Below are 25221 nucleotides of genomic sequence, written 5' to 3'. Positions count from 1 at the left end.
TTAAAAAATCAAGGGGCTGTGGTCTGAGGGGGGGGGTGGTATAGTGGATAAAGTGTTGGACTTTTAAGCATGAGGTTCTGACTTTGGTCCCCTGCAGCACATGTACCAGACTGATGTCTGGTGTGTTATCTCTCTCTCCTTATCCTTCTCATTAATAAATAAATACAATATTAAGCCCCACCCTCCAAATCAAGGGGCCAGGGAGGTTCCTCAGCAGTAGAGCACAGGTCTTGCATGCTTGAGTTCCTGGGTTCCATTCCTAGTGCTGCATACAATCACCACCCGTGAGCAAAATGTCATAAATGGTGCCTCTCACAGGCAAGAACCAAGAAAAATCTTCTGGGCTCAGACCTACAGGGATGCAGAGGTTACATAGGCTCCTGTGCTGAATATGGGCCCCAGATCATATCAATGGGGTTTACAGTTAACAATATCTATATACTTTCCCCATATTTGGAAGCTACTCTCTTCCCTGATCTAGCTTTCTGGTCCTTTTTCTAACTGTGACACCATTCCACCCTCCTCCCAGTCAACAGTTTAGGTCCCTTGCATATTGGATGTCAGGTGCAGGCAAAACCTAGTTGGGTCATGGGCCCCTTGGAATATACATAAAATAGTAGATTTTTCCAAAATGGAGACCCCAAATCTCCATCCACAATATTCTTGCATTTAGGTTCATGGCTAGTCAATAATTTGCTCTGCTTTCTATCTTAACCGTTTTTCAGCCACCAGGTTCCAGATGCTACCATGATGCCAACTGGACTTCCCAGGGCAGGTGACCCCACCAATGTGTCTTGGAGTCCTGCTTCCCCAGATCCCTGCCCCACTAGGGAAAGATAGAGGCAGACTAGTCTGGGAGTATGGGTCGACCTGCCAATGCCCATGTTCAGTGGGGAGGCAATTCCAGAAGCCAGACCTTCCACCTGCTGTACCCCATAATGTCCCTGGGTCCATGCTCCCAGAGGGTTAAAGAATAGGAAAGCGATCAGGGGAGGGAATGGGATATGGAGTTTCCATGGTGGGAATTGTACTCCTCTTATCCTATGGCTTTGCCAGTGTTTCCATTTTATAAATAAAAGCTTAAAAAAGAAAAGAAAAGTCTGCTGGGGAATTGAATATTTAGAGATTCAAACCCATCTCCACCAGGGGAAATGGGCAAGTTCACAGATGAAGACATTTAATGGGAGCTTTAAGGGTGAACTTAGCACCCTACAGTGGGACAGACTCTTGCCATGATGCACAGAGTTCATCATATTTAATGGGAGCTTTAAGGGTGAACTTAGCATCCCTACAGTGGGACAGACTCTTGCCATGATGCACAGAGTTCATCATATTTAATGGGAGCTTTAAGGGTGAACTTAGCATCCCTACAGTGGGACAGACTCTTGCCATGATGCACAGAGTTCATCATATTTAATGGGAGCTTTAAGGGTGAACTTAGCATCCCTACAGTGGGACAGACTCTTGCCATGATGCACAGAGTTCATCATATTTAATGGGAGCTTTAAGGGTGAACTTAGCATCCCTACAGTGGGACAGATTCTTGCCATGATGCACAGAGTTCATCATATTTAGTGTTATAGAAATGCTCACCCTGAATCTGCTCCGGAGGAAACGTCAGGCATTAAACAGGAAAGGCCCATTACACAGTAACTAGTCTTTTTTTCTTTTGTTTCCAGGGTTATTGCTAGGGTTTGGTGCCAGCACTAGGAATCCACTACTCCTGGGGGCCATTTTCCCCCATTTTCTTACAGGATAGGACAGAGAGAAATTAAGAGGGGAGGGGAAGTAGAGAGGGGGAGAGAAAGATAGACACCTGCAGCTCTGCTTCACCACTTGTGAAGTGACCCCCCCTGAAGGTGGGGAGCCAGGGGCTCAAATCCTTGTGTGGGCCCTTTCGCTTTGTACTATGTGCACTTAACTTGGTGCACTACTGTCCAGCCCTCATATTCTCTCTCTCTATATTTTTAATGAAAGACTGAGAAAATGCTCCAACGAAAGTAGACTAAAGAGGCAACAAACACCATGACAGCAAAAATCCAGAATGATCTTGGATTGGACTCTGGAGCAGAAAATGCACTGCTCAGCAATTACTGGGGGTCAATTGGAGAGGTCCAAACATGGATTTTATATAAATAATGTAATATAATATAATATAATATAATATAATATAATATAATATAATATAATAATGCTTCTCTATACTAAATTTCTTCACCTCAGTAACTACCTTGTAGCTGTATCAGACAATATTTTGTCCTTAGGAGATACACACTAAAGCACTTGCCTGCAATTTCTTAACTATTAATAGTTTAGCAAGACAAACAATCAAAAAACTGTATGTGTGTGTGTTGTGTATGAAGCATATGTGACAAGATGGTAATCATTAACTAATCTAGGAAAAGGGCTTATATTTATTCATGATATCATTACTGCAACTTCTCTATAGGTGTGAACATTTTCAAGTAGGAAACTCACATTACTTCTGTACTCAAAACCCTCTGAGGACTCCCAGTTCACTAAGAGCGAAAGCCCTAGGCCCTGCATGAACAAGTTCCCCATCTCTGGGGTCTCATTTCCCGCCACTCTCACCACTCACTCTGACCTAGCCATCCTGCTCGCCTTGCTTTCCTTCCACACCATGCACACGCCCACCTTTCCTTACACTGCCGTTCCCTCTGCATGGTATGTTCTTTTTTTTTTTTTAAGATTTTATTTATTTTATTAATGAGAAAGATTGGAGGAGAGAGAGAAAGAGCCAGACATCACTCTGGTACATGTGCTGCTGGGGATTGAACTCAGAAACTCATGCTTGAGAGTCTAGTTCCTTAGCCACTGCACCACCTTCCGGACCACTGCATGGAATGTTCTCTCTCACACACACTCTACTTCCTAACAGAGGGACTTTCTCTCACAGCTCTTGAGCCAGTGAAATATTTCACTTTGACAGTATGCTGCTTTGCCATGGGCACAACCCAGGTTCTAGCCTGGCTCCCAATACAGTGAAGAGTTTTGGTGCTGTGGTCTTTCTCTCTGCCTCTATTTAAAGTAAATAAGCAATCTTCTATCAGAACACTCTGTGTCTTTTGTCCTGGCCCACTTTTCTTTTTATCTCCTCTATTTATTTTGCTTTGTTAAGGAGCACCGTTTCACATCTATAGACAGTCCTTGTGTCATCACTGAAACCAACTGGAACCCTCCATCTAGTCTATCCCCCCTTTTCTTCACAGGTTATCTTGCCCCAACCTGATATGTTACCTGCTCATTTGCTCACTGCTTGCATCTGGCTGTGCTAAGTGAACACCTTAAAGGCAGAGGAGCTGCTCTGTTCCCTGCTGTGACAGGTTCTGAGCACAGTAAGTAGCAGAGTAGTGCTCAACAGGCATTTGGTGAGTGCATTCACTGCCTTGTAAATGCCTGGCTGAAAACTCAGGGCACTAGCTGACTCTCCTGCAGTCTCCAGTTAAAGGGCTACTTTGCACCTTTTTCAGGAACCTGCTTCTGCTCAACTCTGCTGAATACGAGAAGATTTTTGCCAAGAGAAGTTTTCTATTGCTGGAATTCTACTTGAAGAAGGTTACAGGAACAACCAAGAGAAGGGACACCATGTTCATTTCTCCCACCCCTAAGACACTGATAACAGAAACTGCACCCTTCTCAATTATATGCACCAAGTCCCCTGTCTCAGCCATTTCCGAAGAACTCATTCAGAGCAATTCAATTGCAGGCTCTGAAAACTAAGCCTCCTGCTGCTGCACTTAACAAGATTCTCAAGGACATGGTGGGACTCATGGGCCCCAGCAGAAAGCTGCCTTGCACTGCACACAGTCCCACAGGGATTACTGCTGTTCCAGGGTTAGTCAAGGAGATGCAGCTGGCAAGGAGACAACACATGATAATGGCTTCCCCGAGTTGAGCTCTCAGAAAAAGTGAACTTTTCCCATGTTACTTACGTCTGTGGAGTTGGGGCTGGGCAGGGGCACAGGCTGAACAGGTGCAGGGAAAGTGAATGTGGTCTCTGTCTTTTCATTTTCAGGGGAGTCAGGATGACTGGATGGGGGGGATGTTGGGGTAAGGGCTCCAAACCCCAGCACTGCATTGTATTTTGGAGGACGACCTATATACCAAGAGAAGGGAACAAAAGGGAAAAGGGGGGGGGGAGGGAAAGAAAAGGGGGAAAATGATCTTACATACCTTTGGCCAGTGTTCCTCATTGGCTAGCATGGAAAAGGAAGTGAGGTAGCAGACAGAAGGTTAATACAACAGTCACAAAGAAAGAAAGAAGCAAAGATTTAAATGTCATTAGACACAAACTGCATGAGTCTCAAAAGTAGGAAGAGTAAGAGAGCCCCAGAGGATGACAGGAGGTGCTGGGTTATGTTAGAGTTGAGAGCTGGGTAGATGATGGTGACACTGCTGGTCTATTACAGTCTGAGATTTCTAATGAAAGAACCAAGATATCGGATGGGAGTCAAGGTCAGTAATAAGAATTTAGTTTACTTTCCGTATCTTTTGCATATTGTACTCTAAGATTCCTCTACACTCATCATTCTTACAAGAATACTCATGACTGTCAGTTCCCACAAATCCGAACATCTAGGATCTCCACTGTTGCCTTTTCTCTGCTATTTTCACATTGGTCATTTCACTGCTTTCTGAGTGGGGAGAGAGTCAGAGAAAGGAGACAAAACTCAAGCTAATTATGCTCAGCTGGTGCAGGTAAGAGCTAGTGAGAACTAAGAAAGATGTTCTGGGCTGAACAACGAGTTTAACCACATCTGGACTCAGACACCCTCCTTGGCTGCCTGAGAATGTTGCTCCACTTTGTATCACAAACACCCCCAGAGAGCTACAAGTCTGAAAACTGGGGCTGTTCCGAAGTCTCAGGAAAGACCTGTCATCAGCAGTGCTGCTGAACTGAGCAAGAGCACAGAAAGATGTGATGTGAGCAAGAGTATTTGGAATCTAAACTCATGGCTACAGAGGATCTATTACAGAGTGGGTATGGAAGTCCAGGTCAGCCACTCTTGCCTTATGATACGTCTAATTCAGAGTCCTTGTCTTCTAAGAGCCAGTGTCGGAGCTTCTGAGCTTTAAGTGATTAAAAATGTGTGTCCAGAACATCAAATGGCGAAAAACAGAGTCAGATAGGTACACAACTGCCTCTGAGCACTGGTAAATGGTACTGAGGATCACGATGTTGCCAACAGTTATAATTCGTATTAGGATTATGCACAAGGAGTTGTGATTCTGTCAGACGCTACGCAAACACTACCTATTTGTGCTACACTGGCAATCTCTGCAGTACAAAGACAGATCGTACTGGTTTGTCTTTTCTAGGTAATTTAGTGCTGCTAAAAGGGGAAGTGGGAGATGGATGCGCTTTTGTTTATCCACCGAAGGCACATCCTAGGCATTGTGAATGCAAGGCTTTCATCCTCTGACCTTGACAAAAGATGCCAAGGCCTTTCTGGCTCATTTAGCCCCTGTCCTCATAACAGATACTGCCCACCGGCGGGACAATTAACTCTGGCTGCTGGCTGGGGGGCTTGGGGGGGCGTCCTTTCTGAGAACTTTGTTAAAGGTCACTGAAAATTGCCCCAACCCAGACAAAAACAAGAATAACTAACTCATGACAGTGGCTACTGCAACCTAGGAACAGATATGGAGTAATGACGTAGGGTTTCCCAGCCAAATATTTTCCACTACTTAAAGGACAGGGCTGATGAAACACTAGAAGGGAGACACTGAACGAGAGTGTGCTATCTTTTTTGGTGGGTGGTGGTGGTAATGGTATAATTGTAGCCTTTGCAAACAAAAGGTCAGGGTGACCTCTTAAGCTTCCAGTGGCTCAGCGACTGCGTGTGCATTCGCAAAAATTAGTATGCTGCTCCACTCACTCAGCAACCTTTCTAGCCTGGAACTATAATTCAGGGACACATTATCATGTGGAAAAAGGGACCTTGGGATGGATTACTGACATCAAAGCACAATTTCACAACCTTGTTTATGAGCTCAAACTTGGAGCTATTAAGACCTATTTAGAACAGCACAGGGAGAGCTACCACTGCTTCTACCACCTCTCAGTCTGTCTTGCCTCTGAGTAAGGAAAAATGCTCACCCTGGGGAGCCCTGAATTACGGGGATGGAGCTCTTTAGGAATTTTTGCTTTCAGGGAGCCTGTTGTGACAGTAACCTTTTCTTCCTTAGTTCTGCAGATGCCCTCTTTTCATAGGTTCTAAGTTCTCCATGTGGCTTTCTCTTTCTCCTTCCTGGAATGTCTGTAGCTCAGAGAAACGTAAGTCATGCTCTGGTCTTTGCTGGCAGCAGGATGACTTAGATACGACTAAGAACACCTTGGCAACAGCCGTGCTCTGTTCTGCCTAATGATGCTAAAACGCTTCTCTTTACTCGGTGTTCTGTTCACTGTCTATTCAAGGACAGCCTGGTGGGCCTGGGGCAGAAATGCTGCATTAAGTCATTCCCCTGAGTCAGCTTTGCCAGAATCCCAGGAAAGGCAGCTTTTGATTCAGTATACAGAGCTGTAATAGAAATCTCACCCTCTTTTTATTCCATTCTTAGGGAACAACAACAAAACTATTTTCAAGGGATATAGAAGACAGGCTCTAGGACAGTGGGAGGGGAGAAAAACACACATAGAAAGCAAAAGCAATAGCAACAGAGAGGTACAAAAAAGGTACTCACCTCTCTTCCGGGTCCCAGGGTGCATTGTACTGTTCAGGTATGTGACTGCACTCTTCTTACGCTTTGAGGATTAAAAAAGGAATGGTGACTGGTTGAAGAGCATGGCTATCACTAGCACTGGCACAAGCTATAGACCAAGCACTGAATTCCTGCCAAGATGCCAACTGGTTAGTGTTAGTCGCCCCAAGGTCTCAATAGTATTGGGTTCCACTATGTGTACTTGGCTCAGTGAATATTCCAGAGAGGTCTGCCTCTCCTTCAGATGGCAGTTGTGTTGAAGCCAAGATGAGTTAACATTTTAAGGTGCCTTTGCATGTGATCAAACTTAGAAGAAAAATGAAGGGAAAAAAGGGGAGAGTAGGAATAATAAAAATGAAATAGTGTGTGCTCAACCAGAGAACGGTCCATCACTTCACAAAGTTAACCCAGTACAATCAGACATTGTTCTCTAGCAAATTTTGAAATGGGAGGTGCTGAACAAGACATGAATGAAACTGTACCAGTAAGAGGAAGGCCAAGCCGGCCAAGAATACCTCTGGCTCAAAGACTGCTCCACTGTAGACAGGATTTGCGGTTGTTCTTCTTTTTCGTTCTTGCCTCTTGCTTTGGATTTCTTGGGAGAGCAGAAGGTTTATATTAATGGAGAAGTACCGAAAACATACAAAAGTTAACTTTGCTACTTTATCTATCAGTTCTCCCATGACAGGTCAGAAATAGGGGCGAGTCTCTGTTTTACAGCAGCCTCAGCAGAGGCAGGCACTGCCGGAAGCGAGGAAGTTACGACTATCTACTCTGACCTCTCAGAAAGCAGGAGCACACAGTCCCACAGTGTGACTCCTTGTGAGGGAGAGCTCAGCAGCACATACTTGTAAACATGCTGTCCTCATTTATTTTTAGATGGCTGCATTATGGATGAGAATGAACTTTATCAATAGGCCTGGATCAAATATCATAGTCATCATTCTTGAGTTAAATCACCAGAACAGGGGAGTCGGGCGGTGGCGCAGTGGGTTAAGCGCACGTGGCGCAAAGCGCAGGGACTGGCGTAAGAATCCCGGTTTGAGCCCCCGGCTCCACCTGCAGGGGAGTTGCTTCACAGGCGGTGAAGCAGGTCTGCAGGTGTCTATCTTTCTCTCCCCTCTCTCTCTGTCTTCCCCTCCTCTCTCCATTTCTCTCTGTCCTATCCAACAACAAAGCAACGTCAACAATGGCAATAATAACCGCAACGAGGCTGCAACATCTAGGGCAACAAAAAGGGGGAAAAATGGCCTCCAGGAACGGTGGATTCATGGTGCAGGCACCGAGCCCAGCAATAACCCTGGAGGGGAAAAAAAAATCACCAGAACAGGTACAGCTTTGTAGCCTGTTAAATTCTGATAGCCTAGAGTAACTGAACAATACAAAGATTTTCAGAAGGGCACTTGTTACATGGTGCTTTATGGAGAAAAAGATTGTGTGCCTCCGCCATCTCTCCCCCCCCCCCCCCCCCCGCAACAAATGGAAGTCACATAGTTCCTACAACTGGGGGCAGGGGACAGTATGTGAGGAGATGAATATAGGAAGGAGAGACTTGAGTATATTAGAGAGGGAATAAAACTGTTATTCTAAGGAAAATGAAGTCCACACTGGTTCAATCATATTCTATTTTACTATTTTAGTAATACAATGAAATAAAATTTTCCAGAACAAAGCTCTGGACCAGAAGCAGGGCAGTGCCATGAATATTTTCTCTTACCTTCTAGATGGTCATGTGTTACCAGTCCTAGAGACACCATGAAGGCAAGTTTCTGTGCCAGAGAAATGAAACAATATGCTTCAGTTTGAGTTCTCACAAAGCAAATACATGCTCCTACTTAGACTTTGAGGGAGAGTAGGCTTAAGGCTGGTCACTTGAGGGAGACCAGTTTCAGTGAACAATCTTAGCAGCTATTATCTGCAGGCTTTTAAGTCTTACATGGGCCATCTTCTATTTTCTCAGTGTAGGAAATCAGCATTTTGAGAGACCTAAGGTCTTTCTTCCAGAAAAATCCTCTTAAGAGGGAAGAGCATTCACACTTGAAAAACATGAAGGGGTTTACAAAGGGCCTCCCATACAAGCTCCGACTTGTTATGATTAGATCTTCATGTCATGACAGGTTAGAGACCCTTTATTTTATCACTACAGATTGGAAAATGCTAATCCAAAGCTAAACGAGTTTCAGGAATGACAGCTAGTGGTTCTACTTAATAATTTGTTTTTTCATTCAAACATGGACTTATGGAGCAATATCTTTTTTTCTGAGACCATTTGTAGGGATCCATCACAAGCTAGAATGATTGGAATACTATGCCCCCAAAGCTGGGATATTAGAGGCTTTGAGATGGTGAGAACAACAGGTTGACTCCTGTTTTGTACTTCGGTTGCTCGTGGTCTTGAAAGTACATCTTCATTTTCTGCTGAACCGCAGCATGTGGCTGCTATACATGCCACATAATACATCAATTTTTTTCTCCAATGAATAAAGAACATCAGCTATTAGGAGATATGCCCCTGTAGAATTATTTATACTGCAGTTTGGTCTTTAAAAATACTGCTATTTTCAAAATACTTTCATGGCTGACGCACCAATGGTTCTAGGTTCAGTCCCCAATACCACCCTGAGGCAGAGCTGAGAAGTGCTCTTGTAAAAAAAAAAAATAATCCTGCTATTTTATCCTCAACATTAAACATCAAGATATTTTGGTCTGAAGTGGTAGGTTCAGGCTAGTCAAGATACTGAATGTTTTATGAAGGTCTGTTCCTTGTACAAGTCACTTGTGAACAAAGAAATATCACTTACTGGTAATCTTCAGTCTTAAAGGAACTTAATTCAAAGCATAGGTGGATACCTCGCTCTGGAATAGTCAGAACTCTCTGATAAGGAAAAGCAGCCCTGCTGTTCATTTTCTTGATGCCACATATTCTTCTTTTATTTTTTATTTTTTGCCTTCAGGGTTATCGCTGGGGCTCAGTGACAGCACTATGAATCCGCTGCTCCTGGAGGCTATTTTTCTCATTTTGTTGCCCTTGTTGTGGTTGTTATTGTTATAGCTGTTGTTGTTGGACAGGACAGAGAAGTTGAGAGAGGAGGGAAGACAGAGGAGGAGAGAAAGACACCTGCAGACTTGCTTCACTACTTGTGAAGCGGCCCCCACCCCTGTAGGTGGGAAGCTGGGGGCTGGAACCGGGATCTTTATGCTGGTCCTTGTGCTTTGTGCCATGTGCGCTTAACCTGCTGCACTATTGCCCAGCTCTCTAATTTTTGTAGTCTTTATTTGATAGAGACAGCCAGAAATTGAGAGGAAAGGGAGTGATAGAGAGGGAGAGAGGGAGAGGGAGAGGGAGAGGGACACCTGCAGCCCTGCTTCACCACTCGTGAAGCTTCCCCTGCAGGTGGGGACGGGGGGCTTGACTGAACCTGGGTCCTTGCGCATGTTTTTTATTACTATTATTATTTTTAAAAATTATATTTATTTTCCCTTTTGTTGCCCGTGTTTTTCATTGTTGTTGTAGTTATTATTGTTGTTGTCGTCGGTCGTTGTTGGATAGGACAGAGAGAAATGGAGAGAGGAGGGGAAGACAGAGAGGGAGAGAGAAAGACAGACACCTGCAGACCTGCTTCACCGCCTGTGAAGCGACTCCCCTGCAGGTGGGGAGCCGGGGGCTCGAACTGGGATTTTTACTCTGATCCTTACGCTTTGTACCACCTGCGCTTAACCTGCTGCGCTACCACCCCACTCTCGTTTTTAATTTTTTTAATGAGAGCACTACTCAGTTCTGGCTTATGGTGGTCGGCTCCACTTATGCTGGCAATTAAACTTAGTCCCCACCTGCAGGAGGAAAGCTTTGCAAGTGGTGAAACAGTGTCCTAGGTGTCTCTTTGTCTCTCTCCCTCTCTATCTCCCCCTTCCCCTCCTGATTTCTGGCTGTCACTATCACATAAATATAGTACAATTTTTTTTTAAATTATAAAAAATAAAATAAAAAACAAAGCTATATCACACCAGGTTATCACATATATGCCAAGAACTAATCTGTTCTCTTTACAGTAGTGACTGTGGAACTGGGTGAATTACCTGCCACTACGTGTGATGGTCCTGCCTGGCCACAGTGTACCACTGACATAAGTTATCTCTTAGTTCCTTTTCTTTTTTTAAAAGAATTGTTTATTTGTTAATGAGGGAGGGAGAAGGGAAGGGAGAGTCAGAGCATCACTTTGATACATGGGGTGGATGCCAGGGGTTGAACTTGGGACTGCATGCTTGAAAGTTCAACACCTTACCCACCATTCCACCTCCTCAGTCCCCCTTCAGTTTCTTTTAATAAGAAACTTTTGTTAATAGTTTACTCTATGTTTCCTCCTTCAAGAATAATAATAGTCGTTAAGTTTGTAGATGATGATTTTGCAAGTTTCTCAGCAACCTGCACAACTAGAAGGTTTTTTTTGGTTCAGGTTTAGGTTCCTCTTTAAAGATAATTAGTCCATTCACCTCAGAAAGAATTGTATTTGTACTTGTTTCGGAAAAACTGAACTGTTTTGAATATTTTTTTTCCTCGGTCTTACCAGACTTCACTGTTCTGAGCTGACTTTTTTCAGACAGGAAAGAGAAAGAGATTGGGACGGGGGGGGGGGGGGGTAGAGAAGACACCACAAGCCCAGAGCCTCCCCCAGAGCTACTGTTCTCCCACACGGTATACTGGGGGTGCAAATCTGGATCACACACAAGGCAAAGCAGATGCCTCCCAGGCGAGCTACCTCATCTGCTTTGAACTAGCTTACCAAATCGTATTTTTAAAAAAATGACATTAAGTTTTGATGGCTTTATGCCACCATCTGACATGGTTTCATTACAAAGAATGCACTGAGGATAGAAAGAAATAGATTGCGGGTCTAATAAAATGTAACTACCAAATTTTCATCATCATATTACCTGCCCACATTTCTCATTTCTAGCTGCCTGCACAAAAGTATTGAACAAAAAAGAAGTTCACTTGTCTGAGAACATACACATTCACACTCTGTATTTGTGCTAGTATTGTTTGCTATTATAATTCTGTTACAAGTTGTAGGATAGATGTTCCTATTTCCAGTCCTACTAAAATTTGTTTAAAAAATTATCTTTATTTATTGGAAACAGCCAGAAATCGAGAGGCAAGGAGGAGACAGAGAGGAAGAGACACAGAGAGACACATGGAGCACTACTTCACCACTTGCAAAGCTTTCCCCCTGCATAGGAGGAGTGGGGGCTTTGCCCATTGTAAAATGTGCACTCAATGAGGTGTGCCACCACCTGGCCCCCTACTTTCTTTTTTCTTAATACTTTTTTCTTAATAGATACAGAGAAGGAAGGGAGGGAGAGAAAGAGAGAGAGAGAGAGAGAGAGAGAGAGAGAGAGAGCGCGCGAGAGCGAGCGAGCACAGCATTGAACCTGGGTCACAACCATGGCAAGTGAGCTACTTTGCTGGCCTTTCATCCCTACTTTTATGCTCTTATTAACTACTGTTTGCGCTACTGATTCATTTGGGATCTGGGGAGCTAATGTAATACAATCTAATATACTGTGACAAGTACACTCAGTCACATAAAACAGACACTAGCCCACTGAACTATGCACCTTAGGAATGTTAGGCGAGGATCTGGGAGACTGTAATGGTTAGGCAAAAAGACTTTCTTGCCTGAGGCTCTGATGGCCCAGGTTCAGTCCCCTGTACCACCATAAGCCAGAGCTGAACACTGCTCTGGTCGGTTTCTCTCTCTTTGCATCTTTTTCTCTCATTCAAACAAAACAAAATATATTTTAAAAAAGAAAAGAAGAAAGAAGGGCCAGGTGGTGGTGCACTGGTTGAGCACGTGTTACAGTGCTCAGAGACCCAGGTTCAAGGCCCTGGTCCCCACTTGCAGGGGGAAAGCTTTGTGAGTGGTAAAGCAGGGCTTCAGGTGTCTCTCTCTGTGTCTCTCTCCCTCTCTATTACCCCCTTCCCTCATGATTTCTGGCTGTCTCTATCCAATAAATAAAGATAATAAAAAATTAAAAAAAAAAAGAAATTAAAAAAAAAAAAAAGCCGAGATGAAGAAAACAAAATGATCACCAGGAATGCAATGGGCTGAGTGGGAAAGTAACCATTAACCCGACATTTCCAAAATGCCTGTGTGTGTGTGTGTGTGTGTGTGTGTGTGTGTGTGTGTGTGCGTGAGTGAGTTCATGGGCGCTGCAGGCCGTACACGCTCTTACACAGCTCTCGGACAACCTGACTCGGCAGTAAGGTTAGTGAATAGCGAGGAAGTACAAGAAAAGGAAAACCCAGTGTTACTCCCGCTGTGTGAGAAGCAGCGTAAGTCACAGGCTGAGCCGTGATGCCGCAAAGCCGAGCTTACCTGAGGGTTCTCCTCCCGTTTTGGTTTGGGTGCAGCAGGTGGAGTGATGGTGCGGCTCTCTGTCTGCTTCTCATCTGTTTCTGTGTGAGATTTAATTGTCTAGGAGAAGGTAAGGAAAATTCAGAATTTATTTATTTTTAGTAAAACAACAACAACAACTAAACCGTAGTTTAATTGTAGCCATCAAATAAAAAAGTATTCAGATTGAAAAAACTAAAACTAACACAGACGCTAATGTTATAGATTTCTTTTGGAAGAGGGAGAAGTAAAATGTAAAAATCCTAGTTGAAATGATTAAATTGCCTAAGCAGAAACAATATGGATCTATAAATATGGTAGTCTAAATCTCAGAAAAAGAAAACTCCATAGTTTAACTCCTATGCATAAAAATAAAGTATAGGATGCTCTCTCCAATTCAATATATTTTAGGATGCAGGAGTAGTTTCCCAGACACAAACCCACTCTTCTTCTTCTTCTCTTGTCATCTCTAGGGTTTCTCTGCTTTAGGCCAACTTTTTTTTTCCCCAGAAAGAAAGAAGAGGGGCCAAGCATGGCGCACCTGGTTAAGCACACATTACAATGTCCAAGGACCCAGATTCAAGCGCCCAGGCCCCACCTGCAGGGGCGGAACTTCTTCAGAGGCCAAGCAGTGCTGCAGGCATCTCTTCCTCCCTCTCTGTTCTATCAAATAAATAAATAAATAAATAAATAAATAAATAAATAAATAAATAATAGAAATGAGAAAGACACCACAGCATGGAAACTTATACCAGTGCCATCAGGGCTGGACTCTAACCTGAATCACAGCCATGGCAAAGCAGGTGCCCTCCCAGGTGAGCCATCCTGCTGGCCCCAAATACATTCTTTTTTCTTTAAAAATTTATTTATTTATTTATTCCTTTTGTTGCCCTTGTTGTTTTATTGTTGTAGTTATTATTGATCATTGTTGGATAGGACAGAGAGAAATGGATAGAGGAGGGGAAGACAGAGAGGAGGAGAGAAAGATAGACACCTGCAGACCTGCTTTACCGCTTGTGAGACGACCCCCCTCTGCAGGTGGGGAGCCGGGGGAACCGGGATCCTTACTCTGGTCCTTGCGCTTTCTGCTACCTGCACTTAACCCACTGCGCTACCACCCGACTCCCCCCAAACACATTCTAATTACACGAGTCAAGTTCCAGTTCATAGTGTGCTTAAGATCTGATCAGTGTTTGAAATCTTACATACAAGTACTTCTATTTAGGAACAAAAATAATCATCGAAGAAAGGCCGCAGAACTACCCTCACTGGGATATTTAAAATCCGCCTGTATCATCCGTTAGAGGAGATGGAATTGCTAAGGAAAGATCATCCTGCAAGAGGTTGACTTCCTGACTACTTCCAACCTTGTCTTCTAGATGCATCCATGCAAACAAAAGAAATACCAGTAGCATTACCATCTTCAAACACACATGGCAGTGAGCAACTTGGTTGACTGGGCTTATATTCTTATTGTAACCCAATGGCTCATTCATTTTCTAAAGCCCTTGAAAGACTGAGATGATACTAAGACAGTGGCTAGAAATATAATTCACTTTTTTCAAAATTAAAAGGGAATGTGGGTGCTAATGATTCCTTTAGGTAACAATGACAGCAAGAAACTAAATGAACACAAATGAAAATGTCTGTTGATGAGCAAGAGCCAAATGAAAGATACAGGCCCTCCCCCAGACATGAAATGCTCTTAGAAATCATTACGTGGTCAAGTATTTCACCAGATCTGAAAAATGAACATGATCAAAAAAAACTTTATCTTACTTTCCTGCTTACCTCCACATTTTCTATCTTACCAACACCGACAACCACTGTCCTAGGGGTACAAATGCTGCCCTTTTAAGATTCTAGTGTCCTAGGCTGGGAAGACAGCATAATAGTCCTGCAAAAAAACTTTCACCCCTGAGCCCGAGGTCCCAGGTTTAATCCCTACCACCACAAGCCAGAGCTGAGTAGTGTCCTAGTCTCTCTCTTCCATTAAAAACAAGCAAACAAGCAAACATGGAGTGTCCTTTCCTCTTTTCTCTATACTGCGAGCTACTGAGAGCAGAGACTGCTCTGACTGCTTTTGCAGCCTTTGTGCCTCCCAGAGCGTAAGTGGGCTGTAAGGGCTGTCCTTCTGAGCAGGGAATTTGACCGAGCAAAAACAATCATTCACATCACTCTCTTCTCATTTACAGATACATTTTTTTTAAGTCACAAAGGATGTATATTCTCCATAAAACAAAGCACCAGACGCACCGACCAGGGATAGAGTGGAAAAGTTGTATCTAGCGATAATTGCTTTAGGTCTTATCTTTCTAGCTCCCTGAATGTGAAAGTGAAGGAATCAGTGGGAGGAGAAGGTCAACTGTAAGAGTTAGCTATTCCATCCCTTCAAGACTGTGTGACATTCCTTAGAGTTTCTCAACTCCCATTTCTAAAGGCTAAGTACAACTTACAGTAGCAATACTCTCGAGAAGGAAAAATCAAATCCTCTCCACTAAGCAATTACCTAGGGTTCAGAATTTCTCCCTCAGACAAGAGGTGTACAGTTACCTCAGGGTTAGACAATGAATTATTAAAAGGGTAAAAACTGAATAAACAACACTGGGGAAGCGTCTTGATCTAATGGGTGTCTAACTTGGAATATGCCAGCTGCCATGATGGTATTCAACAGCCAGTGAGGGCAGGAGGCCCACCAACAACCTGTGGCTGAGTCTGGACGCGGACTACTAAGTCCCAGTTGAGCTTTAAGATGTCTGCAGTACTGGTCAATTAATTCAGCTACAAACTTGTGAGAGACCTCGGGCCAGAACCACCCAGCTAAGCTGCAACTTGCTTCTTGACTTGCAGAAACTATGTGGATGAATGAATGTTTGTTGCGTCAAGCTGCTTAAAAGAGACAAACAAAAAGCATGAGGAGGGCAAGGGAGTGACATCACAGAAATGACAGAGCAGGGAGTTCCAAGAATCAGCCTTAGCACTAAAGCAACCATTAAGCTGGTAAAAACAGAATCAACTCTTTAGAACTCCAGAATCTAATAAAAGAACTTACAGCAACCAAGGGAGTACTTACTGAATAAAGAGGCTTCTACATTTCAGTAAGGAAGCATTTTTCCTAACCTGCCTACAAAACCCTGAGCCCAAGCTGGGCAGTAGTTTTGAGGATGGAGAAAGGCCTTCCTGGTGTGGCCTGCTACTGCTGTGGGGAACGGTATGCACTTTGCTTTTAAAAACACATGGTTTGTAATTTGACATCTCTGGTGGTTCCCTGAGGACAGATGCAAGGCTGACCTTTGCTTTTCCCACCTTAGGCTAGACTGACGTCCAGTTGGCAGCTGATGAAAGCATCTGAAGACATATGTATATGTTAGGGGGGCTGAGAGAAGTGCACACTTTCGATCCCCCAGCCATCACATGGGAGCACAAAGCAAAGGGGACATTTCACCAGTAGTGGAACAATACTGTGGTCAATTTCTTTCTTTGTCTCTCCCTCTTTGCGTTTTATCCTCTATTTGGGGGAGGGAGGCAGAGCCAGTCCACTGGAAATGGAACTGCGAAGGCACAAAGCCCCAGTGAAGCCCTGGAGAGCTAGAAAGAAGGAATGTGTGATTATCATGAAAAAATAAAGACATGTGCAAAGTGCAAGGACTGGCGTAAGGATCCTGGTTCGAGCCCCGGCTCCCCACCTGCAGGGGAGTCACTTCACAAGCAGTGAAGCAGGTCTGTAGGTGTCTATCTTTTTCTCCCCCTCTCTGTCTTCCCTTCTCTCTGTCCTATCCAACAGCGACAATAACTACAACAATAAAATAACAAGGGCAGCAAAAGGGAATAAAAAAAAATCTTAAAAAAAAAAGAAAAAAGAAAGACATATGTTACCCATAGTCACCTGGTGAAAGACAAAGTGGATAGGGAGTACACAGAAGACAACCCCCCCCAACACGTATACACACACACACACACACACACACACACACACACACACACACACACTTTGGAAAAATGAATTAAGCTAAAAGTTTGGCTTTAATCAGAGATTATTACCTATAAGTCAGAGGTAGGTAAAATGCTCTACAGATAGCATATGTTGCCTACATGCAGTTTAAGCTACTGTCCGTGTTTTTAAAAAAGGTGGCTCCTCAAACATCTGGGTTTCTGGCTTTTCTTGAAAAACTTTTCATATGACAAAACTGACTATTGCCCAGTACTAGCTGCTTCCTTGAGTATACCTGAGCAATCTTTTTCACTTTCTATTATCTTTTTGATGTCAAGGTCAAACTGTCAATTTTATTATGCTCATCTTAATATTGAAAGAGAAACTAAGAGTAAAACTGGGACAGCTCCTGTGCTCGTGCTTCTACTCAAAGTAGAAAAGTAAGCGTACTGATTAACTTCTTTACCATATTTCCTTTACCGTATTTCTTGTTTTGCAATCACAGCTTCCTGCATTTGTGAATCCTGTTCTTTTGGGCATTTAAAAGATAGAAATTAAAGAATTTAGAGTGGCAGACATGGCATAATAGTTATGCAAGAAACTTTTTGGCAAAAAGATAATGGCTATGCAAAAAAGGCCAAAGGAAAGAAAGAGAGGAAGAGAGAAAAGAAGGGGAAGGCAGGCAGGCAGGCAGGCAGGCAGGCAGGCTGGCTGCCAGGAGCTAGGAAGTCAGTCCCTGAGTCCCAGTGATAACCCTGACGGGAAAATAAAATAGAAGAAAGAAAAAATAGTATGGACTTTCATTGACTTAGAGACATATATGACTACAGCTTTCTCTCTTTTTGCCTAAAATATCTTTCTAGTCTCCTAGCTCTTTCATCTCCTCACTCATCTTTGAGAACTACAATGTTACATGACATCCAGTGAGGAGTGAGACAGAGGATTTCTTATCTGGGATGGACAAGGAAACTGGAGATACTGAACAGTGGAAGGAGAGTTAAGACACTGTCCACTCCCTTGCCCAGGCCAACATGGGAAGGTGTCTGAACCCACATAACTTGCCAGACTTCCTCCCCTGGCGGCAGCACCTCAGCGCATCCTCCAAATGCACTGGAGATTGAACTCTGAGGGCACAGGGTCTGATTTATAAATACCTTTGTATTTAGACACTGCATGCAGCATAACAGCTGGTATTAATCAACACATTTTTACTAAATGATATTATAAATATCCATACCCTGAAGGAAATGGCAAAAAGCAGAAAGGAACCAACACAGAAGGATAGTGGAAAGAGCTAAAACAAGAGAATTCTGAGAATGAAGTCTAGTCTAAAGACAAATCCTGCTCACTGAGTGTGGTAGGTAACTTGTAGAATGTTTTGCCAGGAGGCTTATTAAGCTAAAACAGCAATGACTATATTCCTCACTTAGACTATCAAGAAGATAGGTCACAGAACTGGCAAGGCTACAAAATATATTTCTTTAATTTTTAAAGAAATCATTAGTGTCTTTTTATGTATTAGAGTTAAAATATAGATTTCTATCAACATGTAAAGCCAGGGTTAAAAAAAAAGAAGATATTCAAAATCTAGTAAGAAAAAAGGCAAGCTACAGGATACAGTTCTGCTTTGTTGTTTTACTTTAAACATGTTATTACATGCACAAAAACTACATGAAGAAATGCAAACTAAACTGTTAATGGCAACTTTAGGGAGTAAGATTTTGGGGGAAGGTTTCTCTCAGGAGTTTATTTTCTCCCACAAATTTATTTCTTCTTCTCTTCCCTCTCTTCCTTCCCTTTCTTTCTGTTTCTTCCAGGGCTTCACTGCTGGACTTTTTCTCATAGAAAGAGAAAGATGGGGAGGGGGAAAGATATCAATGAAGTTTCCTTCTATGTCTGAGGTCCAGGCTTGAACTTAAGTCACAAGCATGGCAAAGCAGGTCCACTTATCCAAATGAGCTATTTTTCTGATCTTACAATGTCTTTCTGTAATATTAAAATATGTATACAGGGGCTGGGTGGTGGTGTACCTGGTTGAGTGCACATGTTATAGTGCGCAAATACTGGGGTTCAAGCCTTTGTTCCCCACCTGCAGGGGGTAAGCTCCACAAGCAGTGAAGCAAGTCTGCACGTGTCTGTTTTTAATCTCTCTGTCTCCCTCTTCCCTCTTGGTTTTTGTCTCTAGCCAATAAATAAATAAATAAATAAATATATATATATAAAGTTAAAAATGTATATAATGTACATGTCTTAACTTTGTAATGAGAGAGAGAGAGAGACACACACACACACACACAGACAGATGGTAGAACTAGAAAGAAAAAAAAAGCTTCCTAAAAATGTTTATCAAACAAGAGGCCAAGTGCTGGAGAGGTGGCTGAGCAATAGAGAACATGCCTAGGTGTAAGTATAAAAGTAAACAAACAAGTAGAACCTCATAGAGCAAGACTCTGGTCTCTCTTCTTTCTAAACAAACAAACCAAAACCAAAACCAAAGTCCCGGTCCAAGAAAAATAATGTATATCAACCTAAAAGTGTTCTGCAAGCACGTTTTTTTTGGAATAGTAAGGACAAGACAGGACAAGAGGGAAGCAGACCTTCGACAGTGTTCCCTCACCCCATCCCTACTGGCTCCTTGGCTCGAGCACTTTATTTTCAATATACATATATACTGTTATAATACTTTTTTATTAGTGATTTACTAAATTTTAAGATAATAGGGGTATAATTCAACAGCTTTCTCACTACTAGAGTTCTGTGTCCCCAATTCCCTTCACTGAAAACTGCATTAGTTCCCCCAAGATCACAGATATGAGTTGACTATTATTTCTATAACTATCTATCTATATTTATATATATTTGTCCATTTTTTTCTATGGTCCTGACTTCCTAAGTCACACCTACTACTTCTGAGTGTCTTCTCCTCCCATCCCTCCTTTTTTTTTAAGTTTTTTTTCATGTATTTATTCTTTTTTGTTGCCCTTGTTGTTTTATTGTTGTAGTTATTATTGTTGTTACTGATGTCATCATTGTTGGATAGGACAGAGAGAAATGGAGAGAGGAGGGGAAGACAGAGAGGGGGAGAGAAAGACAGATACCTGCAGAACTGCTTCACCACTTGTGAAGCAACTCCCCTACAGGTGGGGAGCCGGGGGCTCGAACCAGGATCCTTACACCAGCCCTTGCGCTTTGTGCCGCGTACGCTTAACCTGCTGCGCTACCACCCAACTCCCCCATCCCTCCTTTTGTCCTCTTTCTTCTCTCTCTGGGTCCTGACGGAATTGGGAGTCTAGAGCCCTCTGTTCATCTTCCCCAAATATGGGTAAATATTTTATGCGCCCGATAAAATTCTTTATGGGGCGCAGAAAGTAGAAGGTCTGACTTCTGTAATTGCTTCTCTGTTGGACATGGCGTTGGCAGGTAGATCCATACCCCTAGCCTATTTCTATCTTTCTCTAGTGTATTTTCAATATTTTAATGTTGAAGTTCTGCCAACAGTGAATTTGAAAACTTCTGATATAAAATATCTATTTCTGATTCTATTTCTGAATGTTCCCCAAAGCATTTTCCAGGGTTTGAGCAGACTCCCCAGGAAAAGAGATATGCTGTTTCTTGTGTTTTCTGAACACAAGATTTTAGACCCCAGCTTTTTAGTGCAAGGGCTGCTGCTTCTGTGAGCTCTCTGGGTAGAAAGCTGGTGTTCCGTGCACTAGGTGCCCCCGACAGAGAAGGGCTAGGCAACAGGAAGCCTTCCCAATGCCCACCATCTGGCCAGCCTCTCTGAATCACCGTCAGTCATCCGGAAGCAGAAGATTCAGAGTCATCTGAGACTTTTTTCGAATGAATGAGAACTCAAGCCTGAGCAATTAGAAATAGGTCAATAACTTTTAAAAGCAACTTTCTTTCCCATCACTGTTTTTTCTTTAAAGAGAATATAGTACCCACCTCTAAATCCTTTCTCTTGGTTTTGGAAGTCTTTCCATCAGAGAACCACTGGAATATATTTTGGACATTACTTGTGTTTTTCTAGCCTCGTTTTTTAAAAAAAAAAGAACATATAATTCTAGAGCTAAAAATAAGGACTAGTGGGTGGCTCACACAGTAAAGTGCTCACGTTACCGTGTATGAGGACCAGGGTTCAAGCCCTTGGACCACACCTTCAGGGGAAAAGCTTCATGAGTGCTGCATATGTCTCTGTTCTCTGTCTACCTGTATCTCTTTCTCTCGCCACTATAAAAAACACTATAAGTGAAAAATTTCAATATTCAAGCTGTAAAAAGAATTTTTTAGAAGTTAAATATATATGTATATGTCACCTGACTTCATTATTTGTAAATCCAGGGAAACTCTTTGAAATGCACTCCTTTTCCTCGGTTTTATTTTTTCTTCCTGACGATCACAGTCATATCCTCCTCTGAATTATTGCTGGGCTGAAACTACAATGGCCTGTTCTGTTTACCTCCTCATCTGTCCTTCCTTACAGAGGTTATCAAACCCACTGTGACTTTCTGCTTCACAACCAGCAGGGGGAGCTCACTCACATAGGAATCTGAGTTCACCTATATAAACCATAGAGGGGAAAGCAACCCAGCCTCATTCAGTAAGAAAAGCCCTTTTGCATTGCAGGTTATCATGTGATAAGCAACAGGTCATCAGCAACAGTGCTGACAACAAGAGCTCTTGTGAAGATGTGTTTAGAGAGAGCCCAGTCTCAACGGCAAGGTTACTAACAAAAGCAGGTGCACGCTCTGCCTGTACCTGTTTTTCAAGGCTTGGCTTGCTAAGCTGTACAGTTTGAGGTCCAGCGAGTCTGGTCCCTGGAGTAGCTATCACAATGCTGGTGAGCTGGGCCATGGGGAACGTTTTGGCTATGGTTGCAGTCTGTCCATTGACGACACGGACGGGATGAATGGAATTCTGGGAGGTAGGGAGGGTTGTGGGAGTGAACTTGGTCAGCATGACAGGCCTCTGGATAAGTTGAGGAGCTGCAAGCATGGGAGGTGGCGCTGGGGCAATAGGAATGTTATTCTGGGCCACAGGCTTGGGTCGAACCTGTGAAGAAACAGAGAACAATTGCTGTATGACTTACAGAAAAGTTTCAAGTTCTGTTAGTCCAAGACATTGCAAGAGCTTCCACATTACATATGTGAAATGGCACATAGTAACAATACTTAATATTAACTTCGTTGTTGATTCTATAGATCGCGGGCATATAACCTTATAAAAAATTCATTAGCTCTTGAATAGGGCTTTTTTTCTCTTCTACCCAATTCTAGATGGAAGCATTTCTCCAGATTTTGTCCTAGAAGCCTTTTACTTCCTGAAAGACTTCCTAAACAGCTCACGGTGCACTTAGTGGCTATGTGCTATGACTCTTCTGCACTTGTACTGCAGCACCTGACATTACCTAAACTTCAGAACCATTATGTTCAGCTGCCTGTAGATATCTCTAGTTAGACATCTCCATGGGGGCGGGGAGAGGTATCATAGTGGTTATGTGAACAGACTTTCATGCCTGACATTCTGAGTTTCCACATTCAGTCCCCGGCATCACTGTAAGCCCGAGTAGTGCTCTGGTAAAAACAAAACTGGGAGGGGATGCAATGCTGGGACGCTCAAGTACAGGGTCCCAAATTTGATCGATGGCACTGAATATGTCATAGTGATATTCTGGCTCTCTTTCTTATAAAGAAACATTTCTTTAATAAAAGAAATCTCACAAGAATAGAACTTAACAGGTCATAAATTTCATCAGTGTCTTCCTTCAATCTATTCTTGCTCCTATAATCATCACACCTTTTTTGTTGCTGGGCCTCCCCCCCCCCCCCACAGCTAGTAAAGGGCAGAGACAGAGGGAGAGAGGGGAGATATCACAGCACTGAAGCTCCCCCCATGTATTGGAGGCTAGGCTAAAATTTGAGTCCTGTACATAGCAAAGAAGAATTACCTTGTTGGGTGCTAAGTGGCCTCTTCTTTATAAACAAATTTCCAAATCATTCTCGATGCTTCTTATTCCACCTGGACTTTGTAAGTCCTTCTCAATCTGTTTACTTTCTTTTTTTTCCCCCTTTTTAAAAAATTTTATTTATTTTTCCTTTTGTTGCCCTTCTTGTTTTATTGTTATAGTTATTATTGTTGTTGTTATTGTTGTTGGATAGGATAGAGAGAAATGGAGAGAGGAGGGGAAGACAGAGAGGGGGGTAGAGAAAGACAGACACCTGCAGACATGCTTCACCACCTGTGAAGCGTCTCCCCTGCAGGTGGGGAGCCAGGGGCTCGAACCGGGGTCCTTACTCCCATCCTTGCACTTTGCGCCACCTGCGCTTAACCCACTGCGGACTCCCATCTGTTTACTTTCTAGACTCACTGCCACTACCCTATCTTACATTTGGCTTACAAACAGTGGCAAAAGACTGTGGCATCTGAGTGGGAGAGATAGTATAATAGTCATTCAAAAGACTCATGCCTGAGGCTCCAAAGTTCAGTCTTTCACACCATTCATTGTAAGCCAGAGCAGAGTTGTGCTCTGATTAAAATAAATAAATAAATAAATAAATAAATAAATAAATAAATAAATAAATAAATAAAGGAAGGGGCTGGGTGGTAGCAAAATGGTTAAGCACACATGGCATGAAGTGCAAGGGCCCATGTAAGGATCCTGGTTCGAGCCCCTGGCTCCCTACCTGCAGGGGGGTCACTTCACAAGTGGTGAAGCAGGTCTGCAGGTATCTAACTTTCTCCTCCTCCTATTTATTTCTCTCTGTCCTATTCAACAACAACAACAGCAATAACAACAATAACAACAACAACGATAAACAACAAGGGCAATAAAAGGGAAAAAATATTCTCCAGGAGCAGTGGATTCGTAGTACAGGCACTGAGCCCCAGCGATAACCCTGGTGGCAAAAAAATAAAACTTAAAAAAACAAACAAACAAGTAAATGTGGTCCGGGAGGTGGCGCAGTGGTAAAGCATTGGACTCTCAAGCATGAGGTCCCGAGTTCAATCCCCGGCAGCACATGTGCCAGAGTGATGTCTGGTTCTTTCTCTCTCCTCCTATCTTTCTCATAAATAAATAAGATCTTTAAAAAAGAAAAAACAAAGGGGCCGGGTGATGGCGCACCTGGTTGAGCGCACATGTTACAATGCTCAAGGACCCAGGTTCAAGTCTCGGGTCTCCACCTGCAGGGGGAAAGCTTCCCAAGTGGTGAAGCAGTGCTGCAGGTGTCTCTCTGTCTCTCTCCCTCTCTATCACCTCCTTCCCTCTCGATTTCTGGCTGTCTCTATCCAATAAATAAATAAAGATAATGAGAAAACAACAACAAGTAAATAACAGAAACTTTAAAAAGAAAAGACCAAAAAAAAAAAAAAGAAAAAAAGGAAAACATAAAACATGGGGATTAGGGAGTCGGGCTGCAGCGCAGCGGGTTAAGTGCAGGTAGCGCAAAGCACAAGGACCGGCATAAGGATCCCGGTTCGAACCCCGGCTCCCCACCTGCAGGGGAGTTGCTTCACAGGCGGTGAAGCAGGTCTGCAGGTGTCTATCTTTCTCTCCTCCTCTCTGTCTTCCCCTCCTCTCTCCATTTCTCTCTGTCCTATCCAACAACGACAACAACAATAAAACAATAAGGGCAACAAAAGGGAATAAATAAATAAAATAAATATTTAAAAAATAAATAAATAAATAAATAAATAAATAAATAAAACATGGGGATTAGCTTTGCCTGGATTCAAATTCTGGTTCTATCACTTACTAAATGCCTGTGACCTCAGGCAACAATCCTCATCTTTCTAAACTAGTACTTCTCGAACTTTCCAAACTATAACCTCCTGGATAAAAATCCCTCCTCCTTATACATGAAAAGTTTTACCTACAATTAACTCTAGTTCTGATCTCCTGGAAATGTGACATGGTAAGAATGTCAACTATGTTACCAGGCAACATGGCTTATGGTAAAAAAAGATCTTCTATTACTAAATTGAATCTGGATGGGGAGAGCTATAAATGCTTGATGGGACACCACCCTTTGGATCTCCTTATGCGAGAGACTTTATAACCAGGTCTGCCAATTTTAAGACCTTTAGTCTTGCCTGTGAAATGGTAACAAGATATACTGGCTTCTGTGAAGCATAAAGCTTCTATTCCAGGATGGCTCTTCCACTCCCCTAATA

The 25221-nt window shown here is 42.9% G+C and overlaps 1 protein-coding gene across 24 annotated transcripts in view; it reads right to left on the bottom strand.

Moving 5' to 3' along the window:
• The window catches only part of PHF21A (PHD finger protein 21A), a 232021-nt gene that overhangs the window by 16546 nt on the left and 190254 nt on the right, over positions 1-25221 (bottom strand). For 20 of the 24 annotated variants that reach the window (XM_060176522.1, XM_060176518.1, XM_060176526.1 and 17 more), the window contains 6 exons: positions 21808-22101; positions 13101-13199; positions 8441-8492; positions 7239-7318; positions 6706-6766; positions 3954-4117 (listed from right to left, as the gene is read on the bottom strand). In XM_060176522.1, coding sequence (XP_060032505.1) covers positions 3954-4117; positions 6706-6766; positions 7239-7318; positions 8441-8492; positions 13101-13199; positions 21808-22101 — 750 coding nt within the window. Of the gene's footprint in view, positions 1-3953; positions 4118-4194; positions 4218-6705; positions 6767-7238; positions 7319-8440; positions 8493-13100; positions 13200-21807; positions 22102-25221 lie in introns of all 24 variants that reach the window. The other 4 variants (XM_060176534.1, XM_060176537.1, XM_060176535.1 and 1 more) reach the window with 1 other exon arrangement.

The sequence above is a fragment of the Erinaceus europaeus genome, chromosome 17, assembly GCF_950295315.1.
Source record: "Erinaceus europaeus chromosome 17, mEriEur2.1, whole genome shotgun sequence".
Classification (NCBI taxonomy): domain Eukaryota; kingdom Metazoa; phylum Chordata; class Mammalia; order Eulipotyphla; family Erinaceidae; genus Erinaceus; species Erinaceus europaeus.
The sequence above is the reverse complement of the archived record's forward strand: the minus strand, read 5'-3'. Positions and strand labels throughout refer to the sequence as shown.